The following is a 17,484-nucleotide window of genomic DNA, read 5'->3' as shown; positions in this document are numbered from 1 at the left end:
CTATAATGGAGGGAGTATTAACTTATTTTAGCTGATCAAACGTGAACTACGTTAGCACACTGCTCACGGTCTGCTTACTTACCTAACTCACCTGTCACCTTGTAATCTAAGCAGCCGCATGGACTTTTGAACCGGCCTGCGCACGCTACTAGTTTCCTTTTTCCTACAATAAAAGATTGCCCAATTGCTGCCGGTTTTTCTCGTCCATTTGGTCTGATCGTGGGCTGTCTGCCCGTGCCCTGGCTGTGGATCAGGTCGGGCACTCGGGCTCCCTTCCGTGCGTTGGCGGGCGGAATGACAAGTGGGGGAGGTGGGCAACGTGTGGAGATGGTGGAACGGAACTGGAACGGGCGGCGTCGAGGTCGCCGGTCCACGCAGGCGGGGATGATGTGTGACGGCCTAAGCCATGACCGCGACGGGAGAGCGATCTTTACGGGACGGGACAGTGTGGGAACGGGCGCCGGGCACATCACGACAGCTCCCCGCGTTCCTCTGAAGTGACATGATACACGACCCCAGCAAGGAGACGCCAAGAAGACGAAGCCATCGCTTGGCGGATCCCCATGGTCGATGTAGGAATGCAGCAGACGTGTACGTGCGGCGGGGGCCAGCATTGAGCTGAGTGTACGGTATACAGTACATTATGGGGCATGAGAGGAGCAGTAGGAGTCTAGGAGTAGGTTGGTCGTTGGTCCGAGGGGAGACGAGAGAGATCGATGCAGGGCTCGGCGGCGGCACTGCTGCTCCTGCCGTGGCTGCTGCAGCTGCTGCATGTGGCAGCCGCGGGCAACGTCAGCTGCGCGCGGAGCTGCGGGGGCTTGACGGTGCAGTACCCGTTCGGCTTCTCCCCCGGCTGCGAGATACCGCTCGGGTGCGACGACCAGGCGAACGGCACCGCGTGGGTCGGCGGCGCGCGCGAGCTCGGCCTGCTGGTGCACAACGTCACGGCGCGCGCCGTCGTCCTCTCCCTGCCCCAGGACTGCTCCCGCGGACTCAACGCCTCCATATCCAGGCGCTCTTCTCAAAGAGCTACGCGCCTGGCTCGCAGAACGCGCTCGTCGTGAGAGCGTGCAGCCCCGCCTCGCCGTCGCATACCAGCAACTGCAGCGACGGCAACAGGTACCTCGACAGGTCGTCCCAGTGCAACACCACCGAGCCCATCCGCTGCGTCCTGCCACCAGTAGTCCCACCACCGATCAGCAGCGGTAGCGACCAACGTTTCTTCAACAGAGCCGAGATGCAAACGCTCGCCGCAGAATGCACCGGGCTCGTGTCGGCGGCGAGCTACTGGGACGCGCCGGCGCCGGCGCCGGCGCTGCTGCTGGGCGTGATGGAACTGGAGTGGTGGGTGGTGGGCGAGACGTGCCGCTGCTCGCGCCACGCCACCTGCACCCTGGTCACTACGCCGATCGCTGGGCAACGGGCGTTCCGGTGCGAGTGCCCCGAGGGGTACGACGGCGACGGCTTCGCCGACGGCACCGGTTGCCGGAGAGGTCAGTGACGTCATTTGATTAATGCTTATTATTTTCTCGGCTCCGAGTATCGTTGGTTGAATTGGACAGTCAAATTGTCCGAGCTAGCGAATTTGTTAGAATGGTTGACTCCGCTCTTGCATCCAGCTCGCGCCACCAGAATGGCTTGGACCATGGGCTCCGCTATCAACTGGCCGTAATCATATCGACGTCTCAGCAAACCACGTACCAATACATTCGTAATGTATCAACCTCTTTAGATTACTTTGCTAACAAGTAGCTAAAAAATAGTCCTAATCTATTCAAATATGTAAATTAGTAGGTGGACTAAACTTTAGTCTAGCGCCGAACTAACAACTAGTCCTTCAGTTGGCAAATAATCCACCTAAATAAGACTAATAGGTGTGCATGTTCCCAAAATAAGGAACGTGGAATGATAGTGGTACGATACTTTTAAAATATTTTTACGTCATGACAACTAACGTAAAAACGATCCCAGAACAAAGAATATGACCATGTTCCCTAAGGTTTGAACTAAGTGCCTGTTTAGTTCCCAAAATTTTGCAAATTTTTTCAAGATTCCTCGTCACATCGAATCTTTGGACGCATGCATGAAGCATTAAATATAAATAAAAAATAAAACTAATTACACAGTTTAGACGAAATTCACGAGACGAATCTTTTAAGCCTAATTAGACTATGATTGGACACTAATTGTCAAATAACAACGAAAATGCTACAGTACCATTTTCCAAAAAAATTCACCAACTAAACAAGGCCTAACACTAGTTGTGGGCAATCTAAAGTTCCAAAGAGACCCATAATATCAAACCCCAAACCACAGACACGACTAATGAAACCACGAAAGGCTCTGCCTACCAACTTCTCTCTATGAAAATCTGCTGGTAATATCTCTGCCTCCTTTCTTGGTACATACTTGTGAAAAGGGGATTCTTGTTGGTGGATTGGGTAGTCGTTTAGAGAAGAAACAAATTCGCGTGTAAAATATGTACACCTACAAATTAAATGGAGTCTAAGAATCATAAACGTATTTTGACCAGAGAGAAGTTATACCAAGTAAATTGTTACCCTTAATTTCTGTTATAATATGTCGTGAATTGTTTAAAAAATAATCTTATAGGCACTTTTAGTAAAAACCTATCGATGCAATTTTTATGCCATATTTTTTCTAAAAGTTTGCAGGAGCACTGCATATCGTTTAGGCTTTGTTCAGTTAGTACCCTACCCGAAGGGATTGAGGGATATTTTGACTTATAGGGGCTTTAGTCCTAATCATCCCCCTCCAATCCCCACCAAACTGAACGAAGCCTTAAGAAGAGAATGCGAGTTCAATACATGGTTTTAGTACATAAAGAACCCAAGACCATTAGCGATGTAGCCAAGTTTCCAATTAGCTTATGCAAGGCTTCCCACAAGCAACTCTTTTTTAGAGTTCATGGGCAGAGCCCTGGTCTTTATATTCCAAAGACCACCAGTTAAGCATTCATACAATGTGCCTCAGCACAAACATACATCCTTAACAGAAGACGAAAACAATTGTAAAACAGAACTGGAACTAGCAACACCATTACATTCCCCAGGCCCACAAGCAACTCTCATGAGGGCGATTTCTTCTATCGCCGGTTTTGCACCGACGAGTTTAGTTTGCCATCAAAGAGTCTTCTATTTCTCACCTTCCAGATGTTTCTAAGTCGTATGCATCAAAGCACCACAATCGTTCTCATTTGTTTTGCCTTGTGGCTCTGCAGGAAGCCAGCCACCAATCTTCTAATGTTTCATCCCGGGCTGAGGCACTGAATTATGCCGTAAACTTGCATATAACTAACTATTGGTAAAAAAATATAGAATTTGAGTTTCTTCTATGTTTAAAATATGCTTATCATTCCTGGACGTGGGAAGTAATCCAATGCTACTGGTGTGGTTGTGCACTGCCATATAAACATTTTTTTGTGTCTAACTGATGCTGCCGGGAATTGTGCATGATAGGCTGCTTTTGAAATACAAGAATCCTTCAGAGTTCGGACTGCATATTAAACTGTTCAACGTGTGGAATTTGCTTTGATAATTTGACGTGTCTCCTGATCTATATTTTCTTCAATCTGAAACTTTGATTCAATGGTTTCAGCTCCAAAATGCAATCCTTCAAAATACCTATCTGGACATTGTGGCAAGACGATCCCAATCGCCCTTCTCGTGGCAGGTAATATAAGTTGCTCATAATATCTACTACCTGATAATATTCAGAATAATATCCCTGCTGAAGGAGGGAATACTCCTAGGAAAGTAAGGTTAAATCAGGCCCGCCTATTGTATTTTCCGCAGAAGGCCCAATAATTTGACCTACATGATCCACGTTTGCGGATTGGGTTAGATTATCGTGGCAGTCCAGACTGGGCTGGGCTGGGCTTCATTTTCCGAGACGTTCACACCACTGTTCATATGAGCATGAATTTGATTCTAAAAAAAAATCTGAGCATGAATTTGTACACGTGCGCAGGGATCATGTTTGGCGCCATGGTGACGGGCGTGACCTGCCTGGCGTACCAACTGCTGAAGCGCCGGTCCGCGTCCATCCGTACGAAGCTCAGCACAACCTATGTTCACACGGAGAAATTCACCCTGCAGGTGCTGAGGGTGGCAACCGGTAACTTCGCTGCGGAAAACAAGCTGGGAGAGGGAGGTTTCGGAGAAGTTTTCAAGGTAATGTCAGTCAGTCTGAACCAATTTTGAGTTTGTAAGCACGGCCATCTTCAGCATTTCTCTGATGCCTGATGACAAGTAGTTTGCACTGCACCTTGTGTGTTCGCAGGGCAGGCTTCAGGATGGACAATGCGTTGCAGTAAAAAGGCTCTCCAAGGGGTCCTCGCAGGGCTTCCACGAGCTGAAAAACGAGCTCATTCTCGCCGCCAAGCTGGCACACAAGAACCTGGTCCAGCTTCTTGGGGTTTGCCTGGAGGAAACGGAGAAGCTGATCGTGTACGAGTACCTGCCAAATCGGAGCCTGGACACCATCCTTTTCGGTAGGCGGTCCTCTGCACTCTGCACTGCACACAAGTTGAGGCTATGTCCCACTGTACAATCCCTCCCACTGGGATCCTTCTCTGAGTGATGCAGGGAGACGGCAGCAGCAAGCGCTGGACTGGAGCAAGAGATACACGATCATCAGCGGGATCGCGCGCGGCCTGCTGTACCTCCACGAGGGTTCCCGGCTGCGGATCATCCACCGGGACCTCAAGCCCAGCAACGTCCTGCTGGATTCCGACATGACACCCAAGATCTCGGATTTCGGACTGGCCACAGCGTTCTGGGGAGACGAGACCAGAGAGGTGACCAGACGCCCTGTTGGAACCCTGTGAGTATCCTATCGTAGCAGGCCATTGTAGCTAATGATTTGGAGGATTATCTTCTTTGCTACTAGTTTAACTCAACCTAGATCAATCAGCCACATGTTTGGTAACTGGCTGTCTAATCAAAATAAAAGGATTAGAAATTTGATTTGGGTGGGAGTGGCTGCTATGTGTTGGGCTATTTGGAGATGCCGTAATGATGTTGTTTTTAATAAAATAAAATCTAACTCTATTATGCAGGTCATTTTCAGGGGAGCGTACTGGTTACGCTTCTGGGCCCAGCTGCAGCGTGAAGAGCAAGCTAAGGACGCGCTCTCGACAATAAGCAAGAAATTAGAAGTTATTGCTCTAGAGATATCCAATAACGGATGGAAACAATTTTATTGTTTAAGTTAGCGTCTTGGTCATGTTATAAGACCTTGGCTTTCTTTTTGGTTTTATCATTATCTGTAATTTTGGGCTGTGTACATCTACGGATGTAGAGGCCGGATGTTTATCCATTATCTAAAAAAAATCTCGTTAACGAAGCTCCAGTAGCTACAACTCAACACGACACGCGTGTACCTCTTGATGCATGCAGCGGGTACATGTCCCCGGAGTACGCGTACTACGGGCACGTCTCGACCAAATCCGACATGTTCAGCTTCGGGGTCATCGTCCTTGAGATCGTGACCGGCCAAAGGAACAGCAGCCCGTCGGTTGAAGATGGCAGCAACAGGAATCTGCTGAGCTACGTACGTGAGCACCTACCGGCACGTCACGTGAGACCGGGAGGGGGGGGGGGGGGGGGGGGGGGGGGGGGAGGGGACGGCTGGTGCACCAAGAGACCAGCTCCCTTCAATCCCCGCCACTGCGTGAGACCATGCCAAAGCTTCTTCCTCGATGGTCAACGTGCTTAATTATACCATCTTTCTGCTGCAGCTTTGGGAGAAGTGGAGGCGCGGATCCGTCGCGGAGACCGTGGACGCGTCGCTGGGCGGGCAGTACGCCAGGACCGAGGCACTCGCCTGCGTGCAGATCGGGCTCCTGTGTGTGCAGAAGGACCCCAGGTCCAGGCCAGACGCGTCGGAGGTCGTCCTGATGCTGGACGGACGGTCGGCGATCCTGCAAAAGCCGTCCAGACCGGCGTTCTGCTCCGGGTCCATATCCATAAGCGGCGCCTCATCGCGGCGTGCTGCCCGCGGAAATGCAGTGAGCTTTGGGCGTCGTTCTGCGATCGGACCTGTTTCCGAGAACAGCGTGACGGTTTCGGAGCTGGAACCGCGGTAGACCGTAGAGCGGTACTATTCCACTACAAGAGTCAGGCCTGGTTTAATCGCTCCCCGTAAAGTTTACTCTGTCCTATCGCTCCCCGTAAAGTTTACTCTGTCCTATCGAATATTTCAACAGAAGTATTAAGTATAGACTAAAAAATAACTAATTATATAGTATACGACTAACTTGCGAGACGAATCTTTTAAACATAATTAGTCCATGATTTGACAATGTTGTGCTACAGTAATACATTTGTTAATGATGAATTAATTAGGCTTAATAAATTCGTCTCGCGGATTGCTGACGGATTCTATAATTTATTTTTTTATTAGTATCCGAACACCCTATACGACACTTTCATGTGCCACCCTAAAACTTTACACCCTGAATTTAAACAAAGCCTCGGGTGCAATTGGTTCTGTAGTGCCCAATTACTTGTCGCCCAAAGCTCTGGCAAACAACAAGTGAAATGCTACATTTGAGAGGGAAATCAACGCACATACAAAGAGTGTATAGTTTGTCCACCACAACATAGGGCACACATACATAGGAACAAACATTAGTCTTTCTATAAAATTAAAGTTTCATGTTCTATCTAATTACACTAATTTTATGTCCAGGTATTAGTATTTTTCATATAAAACTAAAGTTTAACTGCGGACAACTCTAGAAGTTGATTATTCAAGGAGAGAGAGTAGTTGAGGTAGCAAGGATACCTATTTTAACAATTAAGAGTATGGAAGATAGTAAGGATATCTATTTTTATAATTAAGGTGCTGTTTGGTTCCGTGGTGGGAGTGGCAACGTAAATGCAATCAGCTTACGGTGGTATGTGTTGCATGGGAAAGGAACGTGGGGTTTGTTTGGTTCATCTTTTTATTGTCTTGCGGCCGGCTACGGATCGGATAACACCCGCGGAGGAGGGGCAACGGGATTGCACAGGCCGTAATCTGATAACGCCGCTATCGGTTACTGGCCGGAGCAACCAAACAAAAAGCAACATACTCCCTCCGTCTTTAAAAAAGAATCGATGTGTGAATAGTGCTGGGTTAAACTTTCTCAATTTTAACTAGGTTTGTAGAATATACATACAACATTTACATCTCTAAATGAGTTTATTATGAAAATATATTCAACGATCTACCTAATGGTGCTAATTACGTACCATAAATATTAATATTTTATTAAATATATTTACTCAAAGTTAAAAGTCGTTGATTTTTCAGGAAGCGAGAACGACCTTTTTTCAGAATTTCTATTCATCTATCGAATGTTAGGCTGGCTGAAAAAATGACTGATGTTGATTTGTTGTAAGAGAAAAACACTGTTATTTCGCTGAACGGGACATAAGTTCGAGCGACACGACGGTGTCTCTTAATCAATCAGTTTTCTATGGCTGTGATTCCTGAGATTCGTGCAATCTGAGGTGTGTCTTTGTTTCTGGGTCACTTCCCCGCGTGACGGGCTTGTTTCTGTGTACTAGGCCCATTTCAGTCCATCTTTCATTTTTTTATTCCCTTGGTCGATTCAGACACTCGGCGGAGGAGATAGAGTGCGCTTTGTCCTGGCGTCGCCGGAGACGGAGGCGTAGGTGCCGACTCGAGCGCCGGCTCTGGCGTCGCCGGAGACGGAGGCGGGTGCGGGGGTGGAGGCGGAGGCGGACGTGGAGGTGCCGACGCGAGCTCCTGGCGTCACCGTCGGCGAAGGATTGTGCTTCTCTCGTCGTCTCCGTCGATTACTAAAGCTGAAGGTGCGTGCTGTCATTTGTCTCCCAGGTGATTTTGGATTTCAATCATTTTGGTTCGTCAACATTTTGTGTTTGCGCGGACGCACGGGTCAAATGGTGTACCAACGGAAGGTGGATGAGTTTGATTTGGTGGCCAGCAAGTTTTTGGGCATAAGGATTGGAGGAGCGTGTCTGCGCTGCTGGACGCTACCTGAATGTAGTTGTAGCGCATGCTGTAGGAGAGTTTCATGGAGCAATACTCTGACTCCTGCCACTTGATTTTTTGTTTTTATCGCCTGCAGTAGCTTCAGATCCGAAGGCCTTGTTCAAACTAGTGGTAGGTAATATATGGTAGTAGCTTGAGGAATCCTTGCAGGAGACTAATAACATGTGTTGAGATACCGCTCGACTGCGACCAGGCGAACGGCACGGCGTGGCTCGGGGGCGCGCGCGAGCTGGGCCTGCTCGTGTCCAACGTCACGGTGCGCGCGCTCTTCCTCACACTGCGCCCAAACTGCTCCCGGAGGCTCAACGCCTCCCTCGAGGCGCTCTTCACGAAGACGTACGCGCCCGGCAGGCAGAACGCGCTCGTTGTGAGCTCGTGCAGGCCCGCCTCCCTGGCCGCCGACATCAGCAACTGCAGCGTCCACCCTAGCGCTTACCTCGACAACTCGTCCCAGTGCGGCCGCGGCGCCGCGGACTCCATCCGCTGCGTCGTGCCGACACAGCCAACCAGCGACGACAACATCCGCGTCCCCGACCGTTTCTTCAACAGAACCGAGATGCAAACGCTCGCCGCAGAATGCACCGGGCTGGTGTCGGCGGTGAGCTACTGGGACGCGCCGGCGCCGGCGCTGCTGCTAGCCACGATGGAGCTGGAGTGGTGGATGCTCGGGCCGTGCCGATGCTCGCGCCAAGCTAACTGCACCCGGGTCACCACGCCGGACGCAAGGCAGGAGGCGTTCCGGTGCGAGTGCCGAGAGGGCTTCGCCTAGGGCGCCGGTTGCCGGAAAGGTCAGTGCACCGCGCCCGCGCGCGCGCAGCTAGACGTCATTTAATTACTATATTTATTTTATTTCCCTCGTCTCCGAGCGTCGTTGGTTGAATTGGTGAGTCAAATTGTGCGAGCTAGCGAATTTCTTAGAATGGTTGACTCCGCTCTTGCATCCACCTCGCGCCACCAGAATGGCTTGGACCATGGGCTCCGTTATCAACTGGCCGTAGTCTGAGAAAACCACGACGTACCAATACATTCGTAATGTATCAACCTCTTTAGATTACTTGGCTAACAAGTAGCTAAAAAATAGTCCTAATCTATTCAAATATGTAAATTAGTAGGTGGACTAAACTTTAGTCTAGCGCCGAACTAACAACTAGTCCTTCAGTTGGCAAATAATCCACCTAAATAAGACTAATAGGTGTGCCATGTTCCCAAAATAAGGAACGTGGAATGATAGTGGTACGATACTTTTAAAATATTTTTACATCATGATAACTAACGTAAAAACGATCCCAGAACAAAGAATATGACCATGTTCCCTAAGGTTTGAACTAACACTAGTTGTAGGCAATCTAAAGTTCCAAACAGACCCATAATATCAGTGCAGTGATGGATCCAAATAACAGTTATCCTGACCCAAGGTCGTTGGTTAAGCACTCTCCTGAACAGATAAGAACTATACTGGAAATCTGAGGTCTTTGCACCATGCCTTTTGATACTATGTTAAGTAGAGGTGTTTCATGCACGAAACATTTGCGATGTAAATTTCCGACTACAAGCTGTGGGTTCAATTGATTACAGAAACATTGAAGTGGTGACTCTTTTTCTGAACTCATGTATCATTATCTAGTGTCTCACTGTCTCCTCTATTCCTTTTTACTTTATATATCAAAGTTATTTTTTACTTCAGTGCTGTATTTTTGAGGTACAGCTTGACCGATTAATATGATACCAGTTGTATACCAAAGCTACTATCCAAGCATGTTAAATAGCTTTGATATAAAATGCCATTTTTTCAGTTCAGTAAAACATCAAAGCTCAATCATAATTCTCGATTATTTTCAGTACCGCGCACCTGCAGCAGATTCTGCTTCAGCTGTCCTTATATTGTTTCTGTGTTTGCTTATTATATTGTGCTTTGCTCATTATATTGCACGCTGAAGTTTGGCAGGTGTGGAAACTGGAAACAGTTGTTGGCAGTCAAGAATTCAAGATCCAAGGCTGTCTAGCTTGAAGAAAAAAAATAATCTGTCAGACATGTTACCTGGGTTTGAAATAATCTGTCTAGGCTGAAGTGTCGTCTGATCAGTATCCTTAATTTCCGCAGTGCATATGGGCATGCTATGTCTCTTCCTTTGAACCTTTTGTACAGAGGCTATAGCTCCGGCCATTTTAAGGTAAATCGTCTGCTGGAACCCTAAATCCTTTATCTATATCTAATATTAAAACACAGAAATTTCTTTGATCCGTCATACTCACTTTCTAAATCACACTCCCATCTTTTCTACACTCCAAAACAACCCTTCTCGCTCCCCCATAAGACTAGTCACAACGTAGGAATATGTCGATGCTGAAAGAAGAAAGAGAGTACTTATAAGCATCGAATCATCAAAGTTACAGCGACCGATGCTAACTCCAAAATTCTACCAAGCGAGAGAAGAAGATGACTCGATGCTAGCCAAATAAAAAATGATTTCTCAGCTGGCTAATAGACACTTAATCGAGTGCAAGAAACATTGGTCGTTCTGTGAAAGGTTTGGCCCACATGCTTATGCACCTCGATGCTGAACGTTGTGCGGCAAGAAGAGCTTTGAGCATCGGTGCTGATGGCATGCGCATTAGTTTTTCTGGCATCGATTACATTGTGGTAGGCTACATCACTCTCTAAATTCAATACACGATAGTTCTATTATGAATCTTTTCACATAAGAAGAAAATTATGATAAGTCATTAGAACATATATTTAGACGCATAATGAAAGCTAGTATGTGTTTAGAAAAGACTGAATGACTGATCATCTATAATGGAGGGAGTATTAACTTATTTTAGCTGATCAAACGTGAACTACGTTAGCAAACTGCTCACGGTCTCCTTACTTACCTAACTCACCTGTCACCTCGTAATCTAAGCAGCCGCGTGGACTTTTGAACCGGCCTGCGCACGCTACTAGTTTCCTTTTTCCTACAATAAAAGATTGCCCAATTGCTGCCGTTTTTTCTCGTCCATTTGGTCTGATCGTGGGCTGTCTGCCCGTGCCCTGGCTGTGGATCAGGTCGGGCACTCGGGCTCCCTTCCGTGCGTTGGCGGGCGGAATGACAAGTGGGGGAGGTGGGCAACGTGTGGAGATGGTGGAACGGAACTGGAACGGGCGGCGTCGAGGTCGCCGGTCCACGCAGGCGGGGATGATGTGTGACGGCCTAGGCCTAAGCCATGACCGCGACGGGAGAGCGATCTTTACGGGACGGGACCGTGTAGGAACGGGCGCCCTGCACATCACGACAGCTCCCCGCGTTCCTCTAAAGTGACGCGATACACGACCCCAGCAAGGAGTCGCCAAGAGGACGAAGCCATCGCTTGGCGGATCCCCATGGTCGATGTAGGAATGCAGCAGACGTGTACGTGCGGCGGGGGCCAGCATTGAGCTGCGTGTACGGTGTACAGTACATTATGGGGCATGAGAGGAGCAGTAGGAGTCTAGGAGTAGGTTGGTCGTTGGTCCGAATGGCCCCGGTTTTAATGCGGAATTCTGCGCCATGGAACGCAAAAAACCAAAGACACCAGGCGCGGCGGCAAGCGCACCTGTCCAACCGCGCCTCAGCCAAACCAAACCCATCGCCGCCCGCCCCGCCTTCTCCTCGTTACGCCAACGCCGCGGCGGCGGCAGCTTGCCGGTCTTTGACTAAGGAGAGATGAGGCGCGTCGCTCGGTGGCCAGCGAAGTGAGTTTCCGAGGGGAGACGAGAGAGATCGATGCAGGGCTCGGCGGCGGCACTGCTGCTCCTGCCGTGGCTGCTGCAGCTGCTGCATGCGGCAGCCGCGGGCAACGGCAGCTGCGCGCGGAGCTGCGGGGGCTTGACGGTGCAGTACCCGTTCGGCTTCTCCCCCGGCTGCGAGATACCGCTCGGGTGCGACGACCAGGCGAACGGCACCGCGTGGGTCGGCGGCGCGCGCGAGCTCGGCCTGCTGGTGCACAACGTCACGGCGCGCGCCGTCGTCCTCTCCCTGCCCCAGGACTGCTCCCGCGGACTCAACGCCTCCATCCAGGCGCTCTTCTCGAAGAGCTACGCGCCTGGCTCGCAGAACGCGCTCGTCGTGAGAGCGTGCAGCCCCGCCTCGCCGTCGCATACCAGCAACTGCAGCGACGGCGACAGGTACCTCGACAGGTCGTCCCAGTGCAACACCACCGAGCCCATCCGCTGCGTCCTGCCACCAGTAGTCCCACCACCGATCAGCAGCGGTAGCGACCAACGTTTCTTCAACAGAGCCGAGATGCAAACGCTCGCCGCAGAATGCACCGGGCTCGTGTCGGCGGCGAGCTACTGGGACGCGCCGGCGCCGGCGCGGGCGCGGGCGCTGCTGCTGGGCGTGATGGAACTGGAGTGGTGGGTGGTCGGCGAGACGTGCCGCTGCTCGCGCCACGCCACCTGCACCCTGGTCACTACGCCGATCGCTGGGCAACGGGCGTTCCGGTGCGAGTGCCCCGAGGGGTACGACGGTGACGGCTTCGCCGACGGCACCGGTTGCCGGAGAGGTCAGTGACGTCATTTGATTAATGCTTATTATTTTCTCGGCTCCGAGTATCGTTGGTTGAATTGGTGAGTCAAATTGTGCGAGCTAGCGAATTTGTTAGAATGGTTGACTCCGCTCTTGCATCCAGCTCGGGCCACCAGAATGGCTTGGACCATGGGCTCCGCTATCAACTGGCCGTAATCATATCGACGTCTGAGAAAACCACGTACCAATACATTCGTAATGTATCAACCTCTTTACATTACTTGGCTAACAAGTAGCTAAAAAATAGTCCTAATCTATTCAAATATGTAAATTAGTAGGTGGACTAAACTTTAGTCTAGCGCCGAACTAACAACTAGTCCTTCAGTTGGCAAATAATCCACCTCAATAAGACTAATAGGTGTGCCATGTTCCCAAAATAAGGAACGTGGAATGATAGTGGTGCGATACTTTTAAAATATTTTTACGTCATGACAACTAACGTAAAAACGATCCCAGAACAAAGAATATGATCATGTTCCTTAAGGTTTGAACTAACACTAGTTGTAGGCAATCTAAAGTTCCAAACAGACCCATAATGGGGGGTTCGTTTCGCTGAAAAAAAAAAGGCGAAACACTGTTCCGGCTAATTTGTTGTGAGAAAAAAACACTATTCCGACTGAAAAACAAGCTGAAAAGTATGAATTATAAGAGAAGCGAACGGGGTCACGAAACCCCCAAACCACAGACACGACTAATGAAACCACGAAAGGCTCTGCCTACCAACTTCTCTCTATGAAAATCTGCTGGTAATATCTCTGCCTCCTTTCTTGGTACATACTTGTGAAAAGGGGATTCTTGTTGGTGGATTGGGTAGTCGTTTAGAGAAGAAACAAATTCGCGTGTAAAATATGTACACCTACAAAATAAATGGAGTCTAAGAATCATAAACGTATTTTGACCAGAGAGAAGTTATACCAAGTAAATTGTTACCCTTAATTTCTCTTATAATATGTCGTGAATTGTTAAAAATAATAATCTTATAGGCACTTTTAGTAAAAACCTATCGATGCAATTTTTATGCCATAATTTTTCTAAAAGTTTGCAGGAGCACTGCATATCGTTTAGGCTTTGTTCAGTTAGTACTCTACCCGAAGGGATTGAGGGATATTTTGACTTATAGGGGCTTTAGTCCTAATCAACCCCCTCCAATCCCCACCAAACTGAACGAAGCCTTAAGAAGAGAATGCGAGTTCAATACATGGTTTTAGTACATAAAGAACCCAAGACCATTAGCGATGTAGCCAAGTTTCCAATTAGCTTATGCAAGGCTTCCCACAAGCAACTCTTTTTTAGAGTTCAAGGGCAGAGCCCCGGTCTTTATATTCCAAAGACCACCAGTTAAGCATTCATACAATGTGCCTCAGCACAAACAGAAGACGAAAACAATTGTAAAACAGAACTGGAACTAGCAACACCATTACATTCCCCAGGCCCACAAGCAACTCTCATGAGGGCGATTTCTTCTATCGCCGGTTTTGCACCGACGAGTTTAGTTTGCCATCAAAGAGTCTTCTATTTCCCACCTTCCAGATGTTTCTAAGTCGTATGCATCAAAGCACCACAATCGTTCTCATTTGTCTTGCCTTGTGGCTCCGCAGGAAGCCAGCCACCAATCTTCTAATGTTTCATCCCGGGCTGAGGCACTGAATTATGCCGTAAACTTGCATATAACTAACTATTAGTAAAAAAATATAAAATTTGAGTTTCTTCTATGTTTAAAATATGCTTATCATTCCTGGACGTGGGAAGTAATCCAATGCTACTGGTGTGGTTGTGCACTGCCATATAAACATTTTTTTGTGTCTAACTGATGCTGCCCGGAATTGTGCATGATAGGCTGCTTTTGAAACACAAGAATCCTTCAGAGTTCGGACTGCATATTAAACTGTTCAACGTGTGGAATTTGCTTTGATAATTTGACGTGTCTCCTGATCTATATTTTCTTCAATCTGACACTTTGATTCAATGGTTTCAGCTCCAAAATGCAATCCTTCAAACTACCTATCTGGAGATTGTGGCAAGACGATCCAAATCGCCCTTCTCGTGGCAGGTAATATAAGTTGCTCATAATATCTACTACCTGATAATATTCAGAATAATATCCCTGCTGAAGGAGGGAATACTCCTAGGAAAGTAAGGTTAAATCAGGCCCGCCTATTGTATTTTCCGCAGAAGGCCCAATAATTTGACCTACATGATCCACGTTTGCGGATTGGGTTAGATTATCGTGGCAGTCCAGACTGGGCTGGGCTGGGCTTCATTTTCCGAGACGTTCACACCACTGTTCATATGAGCATGAATTTGATTCTAAAAAAAAATCTGAGCATGAATTTGTACACGTGCGCAGGGATCATGTTTGGCGCCATGGTGACGGGCGTGACCTGCCTGGCGTACCAACTGCTGAAGCGCCGGTCCGCGTCCATCCGTACGAAGCGCAGCACGAAGCGGTTCCTGTCGGAGGCCTCCTGCGCGGTGCCCCTGTACTCGTACCGCGAGATCGAGCGCGCCACGGGCGGCTTCTCCGAGGAGAAGCGGCTGGGCACGGGCGCCTACGGCACCGTGTACGCGGGGCGGCTCAGCGACGACCGCCTGGTGGCCGTGAAGCGGATCCGGCCGCGCGACAACGGCGGCGGGGTCGACTGCGTGATGAACGAGGTGAAGCTGCTGTCGTGCGTGTGCCACTGCAACCTGGTCCGCCTCCTCGGCTGCTGCATCGAGCAAGGGCAGCAGATCCTGGTGTACGAGTTCATGCCCAACGGCACGCTGGCGCAGCACCTGCAGCGGAAGCGAGGCCCCGCCGCGATGCCCTGGACGGTCCGCCTCCACATCGCCGCCGAGACGGCCAAGGCCATCGCGTACCTGCACTCGGAGGTGCACCCGCCCATCTACCACCGCGACATCAAGTCCAGCAACATCCTGCTCGACTACGAGTACAACTCCAAGGTCGCCGACTTCGGGCTGTCGCGGATGGGCAACATGGGCATGGGGGACTCCTCGCACATCTCCACGGCGCCGCAGGGCACGCCGGGCTACGTCGACCCGCAGTACCACCAGAACTTCCACCTCTCCGACAGGAGCGACGTCTACAGCTTCGGCGTCGTGCTCGTGGAGATCATCACCGCCATGAAGGCCGTCGACTTCGCTAGGGCGCCCAGCGAGGTCAACCTGGCGCAGCTCGCCGTGGACAGGATCGGCAGGGGCTGCGTCGACGACATCGTCGACCCGTGCCTGGACCCGCACAGGGACGCGTGGACGCTCTCGTCCATCCACAAGGTGGCCGAGCTGGCGTTCCGGTGCCTGGCGTTCCACAGCGAGATGAGGCCGTCCATGACCGAGGTCGCCGACGAGCTGGAGCAGATACAGCGCAGCGGGTGGGCGCCATCGGCGGATGACGCCGCGTTCATGTCGACGTCGTCGTCGATCTCCTCGTCCGTAGCGTCGACGCGCGGCACGGACAGGTCGTGGGGTGCCGGCAGAAGCCGGACGGAGAGGGCCGCGGTGAATGCGTCGTTGGTCGTGCAAGAGACGGCGGCGAAGGGTGCAGTGGAGTCCCCTGTGTCCGTGCAGGAGAGGTGGTTCAGCGAGAGGAGCTCCCCTTCCTCCAACAGCTTGCTGGGCAATTGCTCCCTGCACTGAACTGAAACATCCAATTGCTCGTCCTCTATGCTCCAAGTTTCAGCTAGCTAGCTTAGATATACATTTAAGAACGATGCATCTGTTGATCTGTTCTTGCGCGTCGTTCGTTCCCTCTTCCCTCCCGTTAATCTGGGACTATCTGTACATGAAATTCAGTCTTGGCTAGGAACAGAGCCAAGGCAGCAATTGGTTGAGGGTGTAGATATACATACATACAAGCCACATAAGTTCAAAGTCTGCATCGAATCGAATTTTGATGCTTATTTCTTCTTAATATAAAACCAGGTCGGTTCTCCTAGGTTGCTTCAGTTTTAAAATCTAGTCTTCTATCGGTACTCGAGTAAATCAATAGCTGACGTTGCCAAGGCATGTTCGAAAAAAAAAATCAATGGCTGACCGGATTTGGCTTCAGCGAGACATTGAAGTAACTTCTGCACCTTTACGTGAGCTCTGTTCTACCATTAAGCAAGTGCTGGCTCCATTGGCATGTGGGTGAGGAAACAACAAGAATGCATGGGACCTGGCTGGTTACTAGTGTTAGTTGACCTTCACCGGTCAATTGAGCCTTTGGATCCGCGTCCTGATCGGGGGCGCCCAACCCTAACATGGTTGGTGGGCCACCGTCGCACAGCACCATAAATAAGATGTGGGGGCCGGGGCGCCAAGCACGAGGTTCGCCTGAGCCGCCTAGCACCCCACCTACAGTTCTAAACCCTAACCGATCACAGAGGGGGCGCTGCCAGCGACGGGAAGCACCACCATCGGCCAACGCCGCCACAGCACCGCCGCCCTTCGACATAGCACCGCCACCGGGTCTTCACCAAGCACCGCGATGGCGAGCCCGTCTTCCTCCGAGACGGCTGATGGTTTGCACCCCCTTCACCCCTCTCTCTCTCTCTCACTCTATCTCTTATCACGTACTAGTAGATGTTATAGGACTCACTGTTTATTCAAAAAACAAGTAGCCACGCTAGATCTATGGCTAGTGATCCAGTTTTAGGTCTATCAATGGTATCGGAGGCCTAACTAGGTGTAGATCTAGCCTATTGGAAAAGAAAACCGAATAGTAGCATTTAGAAGGAGGTGATAGATTCGTTTAGGGATCTAAGCAGAGAGTTCATCGAACCCTAAACCCAATTCGGGTGAAGAAAAGAAGTAAGAGAAGGGTCTCGGTTTTGAAAAGCAACTCAAACGCTAACGCTAACCCGCGCAAACCGCTCGGGGAAGATGAACAGTAAGGAAACCCTAACCCTAA

General features: G+C 49.8%; 2 protein-coding genes across 2 annotated transcripts; both read left to right on the top strand.

The window, feature by feature from the left end:
• Positions 1 to 486: 486 nt before the first annotated feature.
• Positions 487 to 8,815, top strand: LOC136467628 (uncharacterized). The gene is made up of 8 exons (XM_066466393.1): positions 487 to 1,493; positions 3,619 to 3,693; positions 3,991 to 4,193; positions 4,303 to 4,513; positions 4,608 to 4,845; positions 5,421 to 5,574; positions 5,762 to 6,105; positions 8,197 to 8,815. The coding sequence occupies exons 1-8, from the start codon at positions 644 to 646 to the stop codon at positions 8,813 to 8,815; spliced, it is 2,694 nt and encodes an 897-aa protein (XP_066322490.1). The 5' UTR covers positions 487 to 643.
• Positions 8,816 to 11,445: 2,630 nt separating this feature from the next.
• On the top strand, positions 11,446 to 16,466 carry LOC136503774 (wall-associated receptor kinase-like 14). The gene is made up of 3 exons (XM_066498747.1): positions 11,446 to 12,570; positions 14,569 to 14,643; positions 14,941 to 16,466. Exons 1-3 carry the CDS (start codon positions 11,790 to 11,792, stop codon positions 16,227 to 16,229), a joined length of 2,145 nt encoding a protein of 714 aa, XP_066354844.1. The 5' UTR covers positions 11,446 to 11,789; the 3' UTR covers positions 16,230 to 16,466.
• The last annotated feature ends 1,018 nt before the right edge of the window (positions 16,467 to 17,484 follow it).

This window comes from Miscanthus floridulus, chromosome 1 (genome assembly GCF_019320115.1).
Source record: "Miscanthus floridulus cultivar M001 chromosome 1, ASM1932011v1, whole genome shotgun sequence".
In the NCBI taxonomy this organism is placed as follows: domain Eukaryota; kingdom Viridiplantae; phylum Streptophyta; class Magnoliopsida; order Poales; family Poaceae; genus Miscanthus; species Miscanthus floridulus.
Note: the sequence above shows the minus strand (reverse complement) of the source record. Positions and strands in the feature narration are given on the sequence as shown.